At 47.9% G+C, this 18,311-nt stretch overlaps 1 protein-coding gene across 2 annotated transcripts in view; it reads right to left on the bottom strand.

Annotated features, from left to right (window-relative positions):
• Positions 1-18,311, bottom strand: part of UNC13C (unc-13 homolog C) — a 1,328,864-nt gene that overhangs the window by 584,559 nt on the left and 725,994 nt on the right. For both annotated transcript variants that reach the window (XM_086958316.1, XM_086958317.1), the window contains exon 16: positions 8,540-8,673. In XM_086958316.1, the coding sequence (XP_086814442.1) occupies positions 8,540-8,673 (134 nt within the window). The remainder of the gene's footprint in view (positions 1-8,539; positions 8,674-18,311) is intronic.

Raw genomic sequence — 18,311 nt, 5'->3', positions numbered from 1 at the left:
TGTGAGAGAAGAGCCTCTATGCCATGCTGTGAGGCATCTGTCTGCACAAAGAACTCTTGGGAGAAGTCAGGGACCTTGGGCATTAGTGCTGTGCAATCCTTTTTAATGGTGTCAAACACGTTTGTGCACTCAACTGTCACCATCACCTGTCTGGGCTGCTTTTTGTAAGTCAGCTCTGTCAAGGGAACCACAATGGTGCCATACCCCTTGCCAAATCCCCTGTAGTGCCTGGTGAGGCCCAGGAAGGCCCTCAGCTCTGTCTTGGTCTTGGAGGGCTCTCAAGCCAGAATGGTATGAATTTTAGCCTGAAGGGGCTGTACCTTGCAGCATCGAACCTGGTCAACCAGGTAGACGACAGAACACTGCCCTATTTGGCACTTACTAGCTATGATAGTCAGGTTGGCCCTTTGCAGAGGCTGAAGCACTTCCCTGAGGTGGCACAGGTTTCCCTTCCATCTGGAGCTCAAGACCTCAATGCTGTCCAGCTAGGCGGCACTGAAGTTTTCCAACCCTGTCAGGACCTGATTGACCAACCTCTGGAAAATTAGTTTTTTCTCAGCCTTCCTGTCTTTCAGCTCCTCTGTGGACAGGCATTTGGAAGACATACTGCTACCTGGGCTTGGAAGGTGCACAAATCCTGTGAAGATGTTGTCCCCAAACTCTCCAGCTGCTGCAATTCAAGACCTGTGCCCAGGTTCTCTTCTTGTGCCTCCATATCATCCTCCCCCATCATGGTTCTCTGCTGCTGCCAGTGATTGATGAACTTCTGCCCAGGCCCTCAGAGCCTTCTGGAGCTCCAGCTTTCTGGTGTTCATTTTGGCTGGAGGTCCCTTCTTCTTATAGAACACTTTGAGATCAAAAGTAGTGTAGTTAACCAGGTTGGCAAGCTTAACCTCTATCTGTGCAGGTGTAGCCACAGACACATACAGTCAGGTAGATTGAGGGAGGCTTTGGTGAAAGCAAAAGAGCCAATTGAGGTGAATTTAAAAGAAACCTCAAAATGGCATTAAAGTATTTATCTGTTATTTTAATGTTTCACAAAATGATTGTATAGCACACCACAAACACAAGGTTTGAATCCCACTGCTGAACACCAATGTAGGAAATTGGATTACTGGTCCCATAGGAAGGGAAAGGGCTCCTGGAACTGGAAAAAAGGTAACGTGCAGACAGCTCATTGACAAACAAGAGTAAGGAAGTCAAAAGAAATCATTTGGTTGTGGTCACATGTCCAGTTCATGAAAAGAGTAACCCTCAGGCAACGGTCGATCCTCAGACTCCTTTAGGGAACTGAAGACAGCTTTTGCCTATCTGCTCCTGTGGTGCCCAGAGATTTCAGAAGCACAACCATTGCTTATTAGCTTGCACTGCCAGGCTGTCACACATGCTTTCATTAAAGCATCCTAAGTTTTCAGGAGCTTTTATTAATGACCCCTGGAAAGGTTTATGTATTTTATGAGGCACTTTCGGACCAGGGAGCTTTTAGCCTTATGGCTCCAAAGAGCAGGTATCTTTATTGTGGGGTCCTAAGGCTGCTTTGAAAACAAATACTTAGGCACAACTTTTACAGAAAATTGAAATGCTTTATTGACTACAATAAAGTTAACAGTGAATCATTACATATATTAAAGTGTTCCATTTTACGAGGTTACCATCATTAGTGGTTTTAATGTGTGTGCATTGGTTTATTATGAAATACTTATGCTTTTATTGTGCTGACACCTTGAATTTTGATAACAACTCCCCACTATGTGAGGTGTCATACCATGGTTTTTAGGGTGTAGTGCTTGGTAGAGATGTCAAGTGCTAAGAAAATGTTACCCAAAGTATTTCCACCTGGCAAACTGTGCACTTAATAAAGTATTTTTCCTTTTAATAAGCAAAAGCAATAACTAGATGATGACTTGTTGGATGTGGTTTGCTACACACTTGTTGACCGGGGTACTAGATTACATCAATTCCTCTGAGTAGGCCTTGCACTTCTACTCTGCCTTGCCACCCTGAGAGAGTCATATTCCAGGACCAAGGGTGTGGCTTGGTCAGTGAGATCTGGGTGGCTCTTGCTTTTTTCTCCTCATTCTCTTGGAACACAACCCGTGTGTGTGTAATGGCACTGAGCTGCTAAATATTATAAATGTAAATTGGGAACACCCAAGCCACCACGACCGTAAGGAAGTGTAAGGAGGTCCCATAATGCGGCGACGGGCCACTACCAATATTTTCCGCAGTAGGATTCCACGGAGTGATTGGAAAGCAATTTGTGTTCATGAGAGGGGCTTAAGGGGCAGTGGAATGGGAGAGGAATGAAGATAGATAGTGGTAGTTTTACTGAGTAAGAGAAAACACAAGAAGTTGTAAAAGTAACCAACATTTTCTGAAGACTTTCAAAACAGAGAGAGGGAGAGTGTGTGAGCGCCTTTGTCTGGGTATATTTAAAAATCTCAGATGAAATCTGACAGACACCACGCCCAGTGGTGGTTTCTCCTAACAGGCGAAGAAGTATCGCTCAGCCTACAGTGAGCCCTGCAGGTAAAGACACATAATAATAATAATAATAATAATAATATAGATGCTTGTAGAGCGCGAACAGCTACCTCAGGTGAGGTGTCCCGGCGCTAGTGAGTCCTGCAAAAAAAGCGAATAGTCAGGAGGAAGATCATGGTTATTGCACAAAGAGCCAAGTTTTTAAGAGCTTCCTAAAGCTAGCTTCCGTCGTGGCAGATTGGATGGCAGGGGGCAAGGTATTCCAAAGTTTCACCCGTACCGGCCGAAAAGGACCTGCCTCCAAGTCTAGCTTTCCTCACGCGTGGGACAGTTAGCTTGAGCAATGAGTTTGAGCACAGCTCTCGATTTTGGTTGTAGCGGGGAAGTCGAAGTTTTAGATAATTGGGACACGTGCCTTTTAGCGCTCTGAAAGCCAAGGTAAGCACCTTGAACTTAATTCGGCTTGCCACTGGCAACCAATGTAGCTCGTGCAGATGCGGAGAGATATGCTGCCTGAAAGGGACATTTTTTATCCATCTCGCAGCCGCGTTCTGCACGATTTGTAAGCGTTGCACCGCATATTTGGGCAGACCAAGAAAGAGGCCATTTGAATAATCAAGTCGGGATGTGATTGTTGTGTGAACAATCGTTTTTCGACATTCGACTGGTAGCAGGGGCAGAAATGTACGCAAATTTCTGAGTTTGTGCAGGCAGCCAGCAGTGAGCTGTTGTATATGCGGCAGGAAGGACAGATTCTCATCCCATCTTACTCCTAGATTTTTTGCATGGGTTCCGGGAGATGGGGCAGGGCCCATTTCCGTTGGCCACCATAGGTCCGGCGTGGGGTGTTTGTGATTTCCAAAGAATAACACCTCTGTTTTACTCACATTCATTTTGAGTTTATTAGTGTTCATCCATTTGGCCACGTCTCGAAGACAGCCCCTGATTTTACTGAAAGCTGCCTCTGACGTGTCTGTATAGGGGAAGACCAATTGAGTGTCATCCGCATATGATATTGCTTTGACCCCCCATTTAGCAATCAAGGTGAAAAGTGGGGCCAGATAGACATTGAACAGCAGAGTGTTGAGTGCCGACCCCTGCGGGTCACCACACCAGAGGCCTTTAGGGCCAGAAGAAAAGGGGCCCAGGGCCACTTTCTGGGACCGATCTGAGAGGTAGGAGTGTAGCCATTTGAGTGCTTTGTCTCCCAGGCCGATGTCCTTAAGCCGAATCAACAGTCTGCTATGATCCACTGTATCAAAGGCAGCGGATAGATCCAGGAGCACCAGCATAGCTGATGCCCCTGAATCTAAAGACCACCTGATTGACTTGGCCACCTCAATAAGGGCCGTCTCGGTGCTAAAGCCGGCCCTAAAGCTAGACTGAGTTTCATGTAGGGCATTGCTTTCTTCAATAAAGCTGTTAAGCTGCAGTTGAATCAGTTTTTCTAGCATTTTGCCAGGGGCTGCTAGAAGGGAGATGGGTCGGAGATTGCTCAGATCGTCCGGCGCACCTTGGGGTTTTTTTTTCAGCGGAAGAAGAGTGGCCTGTTTCCAGCAGTCCAGAAACATGCCTGTAATAATGGACGTGTTCCATATGTGTAGGAGGGGGACTGCGATTGCATCAGACATTAATTTTCACAGTTTAGGTGGGCATGGATCATCAGGTGCCCCAGATTTACATTTTTGTATTTCTTTCAATGCCTCAGAGAGGGTGATGGGCTGAAATTGATTTAAGGAGGAGGCGGGTGGCACAGAAACTCCCACCTCATCCATAAATGTCGGCTCGGGGTCCGTGAAAGTATCATACACTTTTAATATTTTGGTGTCAAAGAAAACAGATAGTTTCACAGAGTCCTGCGGATGGGATGATATCCGTCTCAATGGCTCTGGGTTTGAAGAAAGATTGAACAATCTTAAAAACTTATTTACTTGATTGTTCTGCTTGCTGGATGGAGGTCGCAAAGAAGATTTTTTTGGCTTTTTTTATGGATAAATGTAAGGCATGGAGGGCTTTTTTATAGCTGGTTTTGGCTGATTCGCAATAATTTGCTCGCCAAAGGCGCTCCAGCTTTTTGCATTTACTTTTTTCGGCCATCAGCTCAGGGGAGAACCATGGAGCAGAGGGAGATTCTTTACGCGACGTAGCGATTCTGGCCGGAGCGATAGAGTCCACAACATTGCCAATCCAAGAGTTCAGTGATGTGGCGCCGGAATTTACATCCGAGGTGAGGGGTAGGGGGTTTGCTCGAAGTGCCGGGCATAGAGTGTCCGCTGTTAGATTATCCCATTTTCTCCGTACATAGGAGCGTTTCCCTGTGATCTGAGACTGGGAGGAGATAGAGATGGACAAAGTGATTAGGTAGTGATCCGTCCAGAGCAGTGGTAGCGGAGAGTTGGCTTTTGTTATCAATATGTTGGAAAAGAAAAGATCCAGCATGTGCCCTGCCCGATGCGTGGGGGCTGCAATAGCTTGAGTTAGATTGGCCGATTGCAGGGTTGAGATGAGGTGAGTAGCCTGTGGACAGTCAGGATTGTCGGCGTGAAGATTAAAATCGCCGGCTACGATGTAGTGCGGATGGGCTAGAGAGTTTAGGACTATAAAGTCCATAAGCTCAGTCAAAGATGATGCCGGACAGTCCGGAGGTCTGTAAATAACTAGGCCTGTGAGAGATAGTTGGGGGGTAATTTGGAGGCAAAAGTGTAACCCCTCTGTACCTGGGAATGTAGTAGGAGTGGAGGACAACAATGTGTATATGTCATTGTAGATGAAAGCCACTCCATCTCCTCATCGGCCTTCGTTTCTATTAGAGAAGCTCAGTTTAAATCCTGGTGGGATTGCTAGCGCAATGGATGCCATGTTGTCTTCATTGAGCCATGTCTCTGTAAGGCACAAGGCGTCCCATTTAGAGTCTGCTATTAGCAAGCATAAATCATCGGCATGCTTAGGAAGGGATCTGCAATTAAGTAGACCGATACTAAGTTGGGTAGAGGAGGTGTTGCGAGATGGTTTACGTGCTTTTTTGAGAGGTGAGACTATTTGGGGAGAGACGATGCCACACATAATAATCAAATGGTCATTAGCATTTTATTATTCTGTGTGCTGCAGTGCTGGCTCGCGCTGATGTGTGTAAGGGTGGGGGCGGGCAAAAGCAGCATAGTAATTCCTGCCAGTGCATATGTCAGATAGGCTAGCTGTCTACAGTGGACCTAGCTGACATGTGCACTGTTGATCCAGCAATACCTGGGCTGTGGAACAGCCAGGGCATTACTGGCACTGACTGTGACTGTGACAAAATGAACTCTGGATTAGCCTGCTCTACCCATCCCAAAGCTGTGTTCATGTTAAAAACAGCATAAGAGCGGCTCCAGGATTGGTTGTTGACATGACAGGAAGTCGTGAACCACCTTCTTGTTTGTCACCCAGGACTTGGAGGAGGAGAAACATGCAGCATGTGTGAGTCTTTTCAGCATCGTGTTACGACCCTCTCCACTGTTTTTAAATAAAAGTAGCCACCATTGACCTCACCATACACGACTGAAAGTACTTTAACCCAACTATCTATCAGAAAATGTATTTTCTAGAAGGGTGAAACACCCCAAACACCCACTCCCCCAAAGCTATGCCTCTGGCCAGGATAGGGTACCTGGCTGCTAGTTGGCACGAGGTTGCAGACTTGATAGTGAAGAACTCACATCCTTCTCAATTTTCCGGTATCTTACACATGCTTTTAGCCTTATCGCCCCGATAGTTCTAGTCATATGAGCTTTCTTGTGGCCCCTGACCACTGCAAGGCATTTTGACTCTATATTTGAGATATATTTTTGGGGTTTCTTCTTATTTTACTATAAATACCCTCATTACCAATGGCTCTCTGTTTTTTTTTAACATACACAGTAATTCCTGACTGCAATAAAGTTTGCATGCACTGTTAGATTTGAGCAGATCCAACATGCTGCTATTTAACATGGACAAATGCCTGGTGATTACCTAAACAAAAAGGCATCATCACAGAATAAAGTAACAGCTTCGGTACCTGTCACTTGTCCGACGCTGCCTGACTCCGCGGCCAGTACCACCTCCGGAGCCGTGGGTGCGCGTCAGTGTCCCCTCGCTGGAGACTCACATCGCGAGCGAGGGGAGGAGGTGAAGGCGGGCATGGGCAGCACCAGCTGGAAGAGGAGGCAACAGACACCAAGCTCCCGGGTTGGGAAGGAGTACTGGGGATTGACGCCTAAGTGAGAAGCAGACCCCCCCCCCTCTGCCAGTCTATGAAGGTGAGGGCCCAACTGTCAGGAAGTGGAGAAGGGGGCGCTGTGAGTGGGGTGTAGGAGAGGATCCCAGGACGCCTACTCTGTTGTTTGCTCACCGGACACCGTCTGTTGATTCCTGTTGTGCCCTGGTGCTTTGTGCGGAGGGACCGCACCCGCGGGTGCTGCTTCGTGGTGCGTGAAGTGTAAGAATTGGCTTTTGTAGTTTGGTTTGCCCTGTTCCCATCATGCACTGGGACAGGAACAGACTAATTTGCATACAGCCAGGTTCTGAAACTGGGATGGAGCAGTGAGCTAAAAAACGGTGTTGGATCTAGCCCTGATCTCTTGACTGGGTGAGAGCTTTCTGCTTAATTCAGAGACTCTGTCCCTCACCACCCCTTGTTGTAAATATCGTGGTGCGTGAAGGCGCTACCGAGGACCAGGTGCTTCAAGGGGGAAGGCCATCGGCTTCAGGCGAGGAGCGTTCCAGGGACTCGGATGACCAAGAGTCCCTGCGTGGGCCGTAGCAGCTGGTCAACGCCCCCTGACAGCCCCGCCCCCCTGCCGTCACACGCCCTATATAACTAGATTTCAACTCCGCTGCTGAATATAGTTGCCTAATTTGTATATTTATGAACGTTTGGCTTCCTCTGCATATAATGTGCGCAAAAAAACTACCTGCACGCACTAAGAGTGCTATATAGCCCGTTCTACTGAATAGATTTATTACATCCTCAATGTGAATATAAAGAAAAAACTGGAAATGAAAATATTTATGGGCTTATTAAGAACCTGTCAGTAAATTTTTGAGTAAAATATGTGAAAACAGCTTTGTGCCAGGTGCTTCCACCAGCAATACATATCATCACTAAAAATAAATGGGAAATAAGTATAAATGAAGGTTAATCGCAGTTCTAGTCACATTACAGACGCTAATGCTATGGTTGCTGCAGCTGCCAGAGTAAACAGAGAAGCTGCTTAATTTGCATTTATCTCCATACTGATGGCTTTGAATAGGTAATACTGGGACAGACGTACTACCATTCCATTTTGCAAGTTGCAAATTGCAATGTTTTGCGACTCGCAAAATGCATTGTACAACAGTGTCTCAGACACTGTTTGCGATTCCTAATGGGGTCGCAAATGACCTACTTCATCAATATTCATGAGGCAGGTCGCAATTTGCGACCCATTGGGAATGGCCAACACTTGCAGGGATGGTGGCCTGTTGGGGTCAGCAGACCATAATGTCTGTGACTGCTTTTTCAATAAAGCAGGTTTTTTTTTTAGTTCAGCCCGTTTTCCTTAAAGGAAAACAGGATGCATTTAAAAAAGAGAAAATCAACATTTCTGTTTCATTTCTTAAGAGTAGGTAGTGGTCCATGAGACCACTGCCTGCTCTTAAAAAATATTTTTGCATCCATTCACAAAGTGGTTAGGGTCCCCTAGGGACTCCTCCCATTGTTCGATTGGCTTACCACCTGCTAGAAGTAGGTAGTAAACTGCAAGAGTTTTTTTGCGACTGCAGTCGCAAAACAATGGTACATACCATTCTGCCTTGCTATTAGGAAGAAACCCCTTGGCACACCCCTTCCTAATAATGAGCCACCAACTTGCAAAATGGCATTTGTAAAGACCAACACCCTTTTTTGCAGTCGCAATTGAGTCGCTTTTGTGCTTGCGACCGCAAGAAAGGTCGTACATCTGGTCCACTATGTATAAATAATATCAAGACTTCAGTCTTCTCCATATGCCAGAAGCTTCGTTGACATTCTGTTAAAGGCACAGAAAATACAACTTACTGATTCAGGGTAGGTGTATATGCAGTCTTATCTTCATCAATTATTGTCACCATAAGAGTTATAAGATTAGGCCAAAAATCCAAATTCTTGACAGATGGCCCCTGGTCCTCACGAGGAACATCTTGCTTCTTAGCCTGCATGAAAAATAATGAAAGAGAGGCACTGAAATATCCTTTTATCATTTGGGATTCATTGTATGCACAAAGAAAGAAAAAAATGCGCTTTTTAGAAAAAATATAACAAAAAAGAAATCCTTTGTTGGATGTGGAATGCATATAATAGATGTGCAATATATTCACCATTCTTCCCTTGCCTGTAATGTACCGGATCTTATGTGGACATTTTCTCAGTTTCATTTAAATAGTGCACAAACAATTCATATCTTTAGATACAATGAACCTGGGAAAAGCACTCTGGAGAAGCCTTTGTATCTGGAAAAAGAGGAGGCTGCTATTGTCACTCAAGCTGCTTTCAGTTTTTAAATACTTCCGAATAAGAACTACAACCTTTCATCTGAACTTGTACATTACACGATTACTAATTAAGCAACAGTGGGTTACAAAGAAAGTGCTTCATTCATAGGCCCTTCCCCAGCCTCTGATATCCCTGAGCCAAACGATATTTTTTTTAGTATGTTTTACTTTCAAGTATGTTCGATCAACTGAGGCTATAGCCTTATGAGAATAATGAGTTGAAATTAAATGAAACAATGAAACCAAATGTGCATATACAACCGCGATGGACGAAAAATAGTGGGAGCAAGACAAGGCGGATAGCAAGAGAATCACCGACCCACAATAGAGCTTGGTGTCAGAGAGAGTACTATAGAAGCAATCGGGGACTTCAGGACCAAAGAATGACTGGTGGGGCGAAGGAAGAGAGAGACATGGCTGAGGGGGCTAAAGATAGAACAATGGTGGTTCCTTTGTGTGGGCGTTTGGGCGTCGCCCCACTGATTATTTTAACCCAGGGCTCCAGCACTTACTATTAGTAAATTTCAGCCTGCGGCAGGCACTGCAGCAGTCAGCTCTGCTGTCTCATTGAGCTGCGGCCGCGAGCATGCGATTACCGTGACATCACTGAGAGGGGGGAAGCAACTCGGCATACCGGCATTCCCTGAGCCAGTGAGTGCGGCCTTCTAAGGAGCAGTGTGGTCTCCTGCCCTAGGCCAATCGAAGTGCTGCTTTAGGCTTAGCAGTGCCTGGATTGGCTGCTTAGTCACTGGGCACAGTCAGGCCATGTCCAGGAGCATGGGGGCATATTGACCACCAATCACTGCATGGCTTTACTGTAAAGCCGTGCAGTGATTGGTCATGGGCCTAACCTTAGCCCTGCTCCCTCTGCTCCAGGAGTCCGGGTGCTCACTCTCCTCCATTTTATTTATTTATATATAAAGTTGTAGCATGCGTACATTGTTACCGCCTGGGTTGATACTCTCACACTACATCATATGAGGATCCATCCCAGGGATGGCCCCATTTGCACACACAGTCAGTGTGTGAGCGTCTGACTCAGAGCGCGAGTGGCAGAGAGTCAGCCAGCCTGACTAGCAGTACTAGTAGCACCGTGACTCGAGTACCTCATTGCGACGTTGCCCTGGCTGGGCCTGGGAGCCTGAGGCCTACTACTTACTTTATCATCGCATCGGACGACCCAGTGCTTCGTACTGATCGGTCACTTGACCTGAGGCTGAGGATGGAGCCCAGTCTGACACACACACTGACCACCACCAGTACGAGTCTTCTACGACACACTCAACAGTGAGAGTGAGTACGAGACGAGAGTCAGTCTACGAGCCTGTGCGGCGCTACATGTTTATTCAGTACTGTGTTTATTATGCATGATATGTCCATGATGTGCCACTGGCCCCTGGAATAATATGGCGGGCCAGTACTGCAGCGGGACATTATGACTCACTGCGTCACTACCAGGGCCTACCAGTAACATGACGCAGTTCTGCCCTGGCATTATTACGGCGGGACATGATGAAATCATTTTGATGACTGTTTAATATGTGCTGCATGACGCAGCAGCACTACACAGCACACACATACTGTGTGTGCAGTGCTGCTGTGTCACGATAGTTTCGGGGATAGGCTCCCTGTTGAAACCACTCTCCAAGTACTGCGATTTCTTTTTTAAACCATTGATTCAATCGACAAATACCTACATCAAGGACACTAAAAGTCTCCTAGCCATGCTTTTATCAGTTAAGATGCGGGAAGATCTGTGCTTTCTAGTCTCATTGGACATAGAAAGTCTATATACCTGCATTCCGCAGGATGCAACATTGAAAGTTTTGCCTGATGATCTAGATCAAACCACTTAGGGGTACACTACTTCCCGCACCTTCATTATCGAGTGTGCCACTTTAGCTCTTAAACGCAATTTTTTCCAATACCAGGACCTCGATGGGCAGTACATTTGGCCCTAGTATTGCGGGACTGTACGTCCATAATTTTGAAAAAACTCATATCCTGACGGCCACAAACCCTTACACTCTCAATGTTATCCTGTGGCAGAGGTACATTGATGATGTGCTTTTAATCTGGCAGGGTTCAGAAGAAAGTCTCCGGGCGTTTTTTGATTGGGTTAATACATGTGATCCCCACCAAAAATTTAAACACCAATACCATCCAGACTCCATTGTGTATTTGGATGTTATCATTAACAGGGTTGGTGATCACTTAACTACTAAAACCTATTATAAGCCCACCAGCAAAAAAAACCTGCTTCATTTTTCTAGCTTTCACCCGCGCTCCTTGTGAGAGAATTTACCTTTCGGCCAATATCTACGTATACGTAGAAATTGTAGTAATTTGATTGATTTTAAAAAACAAGCTGATGATCTCACAAAGCCGCAAGAGGGCTAGAAATTAAAATAGGCAGGCATTGTTAGAAGACTACAATAAGGACAGAGAGGCTGAGACCCCCTTGACCTGTGTAACAACTTACAGCAATATTTCAAATGCTGTAAATCGCTGCATTCAAAAAAATTGGAAAATCTTGACAAGTAACGGTTGTGACTGGCAAAAACCACTCTTTTCTTACAAACGTGAAAGAAGCTTACAAGACGCTCTGGTTCACACCCGTCCTAAAATTAACAACTTGACACAGGATACCAGTGTGCTTGCGACTTGGGGCTTGCCCCCAGTCAATGGCCATTTTCCGTGCGGGAATTGCAGCGTTTGCCACTTAACAACAGCAACAAAAACATTGAATTTAGAAGTAGGCAAACTCTGGCACCTTAAAGGTCATACTAATTGCAATTCCAGTAATGTCATTTACTTAATTACTTGCCCCTGCCACCTGCAGTATGTGGGTATGACCACAAGAAAAAAAAAACAGCGTATTTGTGAGCATCGAAGCAATGTGAGGTGTCACAAAAGCACCACAAAACTAACTGCGCACTTCTTGAAACATGGCCACTGCCCAAATGATATAAGATGGACGGTAATTGAGCAACTGAAACAAAGTAATGAGAGTAGCATCTTTGAAAAGGAACAAAGATGGATTTACCGTCTCTCCACACATTTACATGGATTGAATGATGCCATACCTTGGGGTTCTGTAATGCAACGATAAGCTCTGAGAAATGTATGGCATGGTAATAACATTACCTGTGGATATGTTTCTTGAATAACATGTATTTTCCATTTGGTGCATGTTTTTCTTAAATTATGAGACTCCTATTTCCAATCAGCGGCTGCTGATTGTTCAGAATATTCTGATATCTAGATGTCCAAACTCGTGAATATTGACTCAAATAACACATGAAGAATTCGGAATGTTTCTATTGCCCTCCATTTTTTATAAAGCTCCATTGAATATTAACATGTAAAAATAATAAAAAAACAAACAACATAAAGAACGATGACTATACACGTTCTTTTACTTGTCCACAAATCCTGTCTTTCTAAACAGATCGAGGATTGCTCAACCGATACGTGTATTGTGCCCTAGACTTGCCCTTTGACATTTTCGAGTGATCACTCGCCTTTGTTTCTAGTTTGTGAATTGATAAAGCTTTTTGCCCATTAACATGCAAAAAACAGTGGCAAAACACATATTCACACTTCTCCGATCCCTGTCCCTTTAAGACAGATCGAGGGTCACGCTATTAACGTATTACGTTTTACAAAAACGACCGCCACCACGTCCTTTGTGTATTTCGGACCGTGGTTGTGAACTGATTAGGTCTAACAGAGGGGAGTCGCCCGGATGAAAGTAAGTTTCTTTGAAAGCTTTTTGTCTAACTAGTGTGCTTGACATTTGCTCTAAGTGTACAGACCGCATGAGAAACACAGACCCGTAGTAAATGAAATAATCCAACTTCATGTTTTTCCAAACTTTCCAGTGTGTTTCCGGACGTGAAGGATTCCTCTGCCACGCGTCCATGGGGATTTGTTTACCGCTAATGACAAGAAAGCCAATGGCTTTTTTAACATTCCCGCGTTTTCTTTGACTGAGGGTGTTGTTTAAACTTTGCAAGATTTAATGGGCACTTTTGAAAAATAGTAACATTTCGGGGCGAATTTATCAGAATGGGTTATAAACGCCTTACAAAGTTGTTTTTCGCAGGCTAACATGCCGTGCGTTATTTTCCAATCTGTAGGGTCGGGCCTTAGGCCCTCATGCTAGTAATGACTGAGCTACAGGACACACTGCATACTCGGTGCAACTGGCCCAGAGCACGTGCGCTCGGCCTCTTTTATTCGTACTGTGTCACATGACCAGTGACATCAGTGGTGGGTGGGTGTTCAGTGTGGTTACAGGCTCAGCACTAGAATGCTGACTTGTGCTGGGCATTACATCCCTCCCCAAATTGGTTAAAATTTAAACCAAACATGAAAAAGTCCAAAACCTGTGGGGAAAAGAAAACACAGAAAATAACATTGGACTTGCGCTTTCAAAACGAGTCTTTTTTGGCTGCTTGCAAGCCGCAGGCAGTATAGTTCTTGCGTTTTGAATTAGCAGTTCTTGGTGGCACGGTTCTCAGTTGTTCGGCGGGTTCATTCTTTCTCTGTCGGCTGTTCTCAGCCCTGCCTTTTGCTTTGCTCTCTTGGTGACGAATAGTTCAAGAGAGATGGATGACATGGTTGTTGTTTGTCTTCCGGCTTCTTTTCTCCATGCTGGGTGCGTGATGTTTCCGGGCAGGCTTTAGTGTATTTCTTGGCAGGTGAAAAGAGTAGGTGCGAACATCCCTCTCACTAGGATGCCCCTCTCGCCGGTTTTCTTCTGCCACAAGATGTCCGGGAGGACCTCTTTGCCAGGTTTCCAACGGACTGGTGTTTTTGGTCGCGTTGCTCTACCATAGCCTTCGGGCCGTGAGCAGGGCGCTCCACGAGCCTCACCGTCGTGTCCTAGTTCCACCTGAAGGTTGAGTTGTCAACTCTCTTCATTGCTCTCGAGGCTTTCATCTTCTTGGGTCCTGCAGACGTGCTTCTGTAGATCTGTCTCCCGTGCGGGACTTGCTGCCACCAGAGTCCCTCGAGGCTTCTGATACTGGTTTGCCACGGGCTGGTGTGAGGTAGGTCAGGTCCTCCACTTCCGGAGTCCTGAGTAGTCTCGCCATCCAATCTTCCGCTCAAACCCCAGAGGTAGATGTCGCCAACAGTCTAGCTTGCTCTCTCCTGCGATCGCCATGTGGATGGATGGCTCGTAGGTGGTTCTCTCTGTTCTGCGCTGCCGGTGCGCTTGCCAGGCTTGTCTTCCATTGCACTCAGGTGTTCCAGTGCCTGTCACCTTGCTTCTTTCCGCAGGGCGGCTTCTTCTTGCAGTGGCAGCGTGCCATTCCGACTTCTCCTTTTCTTAGTGGCGGTGGCCACGCTGTTCTTTCTTCCTTCTTCTTAACCTGACAGTCGTGCCACTCTGGTTACTTCTTCCTTTCTTCTTTTCTTCTTCTCGCGACGTACCCTGGTCCCCTCTTCTTCATCTTCTCTGGCCATGCTTCCCTATGCAGCGCACGCACTCCACACAGGTCTGCCTGGTCCTGTCCTAGTCCTAGGACACTGTCTTCTTGTCACTTAACTCCCAGGGTTAGCGTCGCGACCTTCACCTCTTCTTTCAGTCGCATCTATTATTTGTGAAGTTGAAGTTCTTTGGTCCATGTTCGCGAACCGCGCCTTGGCTGAACTTTAGGTGAAGTTTGTTGATCCATGTCCCTGGACCGCGCCTTGGCTGAACTTCTTGGACCTTTGTGCTGGTCCCTTCTGCCGAGGTCTGGCAGGTAGGCTTCGTGGTGCTGAGCTTCTTGGACCTAGTGCTGGTCCCTCCTGCTGATGTCCGGCAGGTAGGATTCGCGGTGCTGAGCTTCTTGGACCTCGTGCTGGTCCCTTCTGCCGATGTCCGGCAGGTAGGATTCATGGTGCAGAGCTTCTTGGACTTCGTGCTGGTCCCTTCTGCCGATGTCCAGCAGGTAGGCTTCGTGGTGCTTGGTGACCATGCTGAGTGGTCATGTTGCTGTTGTGTGGATTCTTCACTGCTACGGGTTGACTGCGCAACCATTTTCATCTCTGTTTGATTGCTTTGGTGCGCAACTGGGTGCGCTCTTCGTATCTTCTTTGTGACTTGCTGCTTTGGGCTAGTGCTGTCCGCACTGCTGCGCATTTGCGTCATGCGCTTTCGCACTTCCTGGTGCTGGGTTCCAGAACCATTGTCAGTTCGTGTGGTGGTGTTCTTATTTTCGCCATTCTGCTGCAGCGATGGCCTGTGGCCACCAGGTATCGCTGTCTTCTCTTCTGGCGTGGCGTCGGTGCTTCTGAAGTGTTGCTTCTGGAGGGTTGCGTCACCACTCCATTGGCCTTCTTCTGGTCTTGCTGTTTCTGCGTGGTCGGTTGCGATTCTTTGGAACTTCTCTTGGCGCACTTGCGGCGTGCTTGTGGGTGTCTTCAGAGGAGTTCTTGCACTCCTGTTCCTGTGGTGCACTCTCGCGCCGTCGCGTTTTTCTTCTCAGGCTGTGTGATGAGCTTGGTACGTTCTTTCTTCTCGTGCTGTGCTGTTGCTGTATTTTCCTTCTCCTAAGCAGCTTGGATCTGATTCCCTTTGTGACTCAATGTCCTTTGCCTTGTTGCAGTATCTGGGCATCACTTGTGGGGGCTATGCGCTCTTGGCTGGGCTGTGGGCTTTCCTTACTTGTCGTAGGCTTGTTTCACCTTGTGGCCTTTGGGTTTGCTGCCAGTGTATTTTCGTGTGTCTTGCGTGGAGTTGCTGCTCTCCTGACGCGCTTTTGGGGCCTCTGGCGCGTTCCTGGGATTCTGTTGCGTTCTTGCGCTTCTGACGCGCTCCTGCGCCGTCGTCTTTGGAATCTGTAGTCAGCGTTGCTGTCCATTTACCTTCCTGCATGCCCGACGCTTCCCTGCGCCTTTTCACGCAGTGTCATATGTGCAGGCCTTGCTGCTACTCCAGTTACCTTGTGCTGTTGCCCAGCTACCTGGTGTGGGGTTCTTGAGTGTCCCTCACTTGTCCAGTGGTGCTCTTTGGCGCTTTCCTGCGCACTCCTCCAGTGTCCTGGGTGCAATCCTTGCAGCCTCCTCGTGTTTCTCTTTTCTTTGTGCACTGTAGTGCTTGTGTAGAGGTGCCTTGGTTTTCTTGCTGTAGGGCACAGCAGCCTGGGACTGTCTCTGCTTGATTGCCCCTGAACTCCTTAGATTATTGTTCCCAGTGTCTCAGGCTTGTGGCAGCTTCCTTTACTTTTAGGGGTGCAGTTGCGCGAGATGGCCAATAGATGGCAGTCTCGCTCTTCCAGCTCGAGTCAGTGTGTGCTCCTAACGCTGTGGACCTTGTGCTTGCTGGGACCCGTGGGGGGGCTGCTCCTGTCCTGCCTTCTGCTGCACCCACAGCGCTGGGGCGGTGATCAAACAGCGTGAACTAGCACGGCTCCCAGGGACTGCTGCCTTCCTCGTGGTGAGTGTCCCTCTTCATTTTTGCCATCTTTAACCTTTTTTTTTTTTCCTTCACTCAGTCACTTGTGAGGGGGTGGGGGCGCCTCGTTGCGCGCTGGCGTCTAGACTCAGGGGTGCGCACCTTTTCCGATTCTTCACCCCGCCACAACTCCACAGCACACACGCTGCGCGGCGGGGGTTTAATGAAGGGCTCAGACCGGGTGCAGCGAGGTGAGCTCTCGCTGGCCTGGTCGTTGTATGGGGGCACTTGCTGGCGCCGTTGCGGCCTCAGTTCATTCCTCAGCGGGTGGGCTCCGCTTGAGAGTGCAGTTCTGACCTCTAGGCGCTCGGCAGCTCCCCTCACGCTGCGAGCGCTTTCTTTCGAAATTCCTCGCCCCGCCGCCACATTTTCAATCACAGCGCGGTGGGGTGGATGCTGGACACTGTTCCGGGTGCGAGGTTGGCGATCCCAGCGGGTAGGCCCCGCTTAGCTTTCTGAGTGCTCTACAGATCCCCATACACTGCGGGCGCTCGGCAGTCGATTGCTGTCTCTTCACTGTTGGGGCATGTAGCGCTTTGCCCCGGGCAGTCGCGGGTGAGCTCCGCTTTAGTTGTTCGGCGCCTGGCAGCTCCCCTCACGCTGCGGGCGCTCTATGGTAGTTTTTCTGACCCCGCCGCCACACATCACACACGCGGCGGGGGTCGCTGCGTGCAGGCCGCGGGTGGGCTCCGCGAGCCTTGCTTCTTTAACGGGGCTATAGCGGCTGATGCCGCGTCGCTGCAGATAAGCCGCGGGTGGGCTCCGTGAGCTTGGTCTTAATTAACGGGGGTATTTGCGGCCGACGCCGCGTCACAACAGGCAGGCCGCGGGTGGGCTCCGCGAGCCTTGCTCAATTACGGGGCCAATGTTCAGTGCCGCTCGCATTTCAGGGGGCACATTAAATGTTCATAGTCTATGGCGGGTGGGCTCCGCTTTTGGTGCTTCACAGTCTGGGGCTCACCTTCGGCCGACGGGCCTGTTCTCACGCGGGTGGACACCGCGATGGCTTCTTCGTCTTTCTCGGGGCACCGCCTCGGCAGGGCGGGCTACGGCAAGCTGCAGAGGTGCGGGGTGAGCTCCCGGTCACCTTCTCTTTTTCCTCCAGGCCCGGGGCTCGACACACGCCTCGTGGGCCTCTCGGCGACCGGATCGATTCTTCTCAGGGGTGTGCCTTTGCAGCAGGCAGCTCTCCTTCCCCTTTTCCTTCGAAGTGTTCTTTATAGCTGTGGCACGCTGGGCACAGCTCCGCCCTCGTCGCCATTGTAGGGTCGGGCCTTAGGCCCTCATGCTAGTAATGACTGGACTACAGGACACACTGCATACTCGGTGCAACTGGCCCAGAGCACGTGCGCTCGGCCTCTTTTATTCGTACTGTGTCACATGACCAGTGACATCAGTGGTGGGTGGGTGTTCAGTGTGGTTACAGGCTCAGCACTAGAATGCTGACTTGTGCTGGGCATTACACAATCCACATGTTTTGGTGCCATTTTTCAGAAACATAATTGTGATGACATATTCGAGAGGCGGTGGGTTCGTTTTTTCACTTGGAATTTACTGGGTGAATTGAATTGAATAGTGCCTTTAATATACATTAACCATTGGGTGAGTTTAGCATCTTTCGCTTGAAACTAAACCAGTCATTGATAATAATGTTATGAGTGAGTTTTGTCTTATATGTTAAAAACTTCTCGTTATGTTTATGGTTTCATTTCAGATTCAACAACCCTCACATGTTGGAGGGGTTACATGCAGGGAGTTCCTGTATATCGGTTACATCCAAGTTTGTAATCTCTTTTTCTCTCCCGCCATTTTGAGTTGGTGCCTTAGCGTGCGCCATTCACTGGCATGG

Source organism: Lissotriton vulgaris, chromosome 2_1, assembly GCF_964263255.1.
Source record: "Lissotriton vulgaris chromosome 2_1, aLisVul1.2, whole genome shotgun sequence".
Classification (NCBI taxonomy): Eukaryota; Metazoa; Chordata; class Amphibia; order Caudata; family Salamandridae; genus Lissotriton; species Lissotriton vulgaris.
This window is presented reverse-complemented; position numbering and strand designations above follow the sequence as displayed.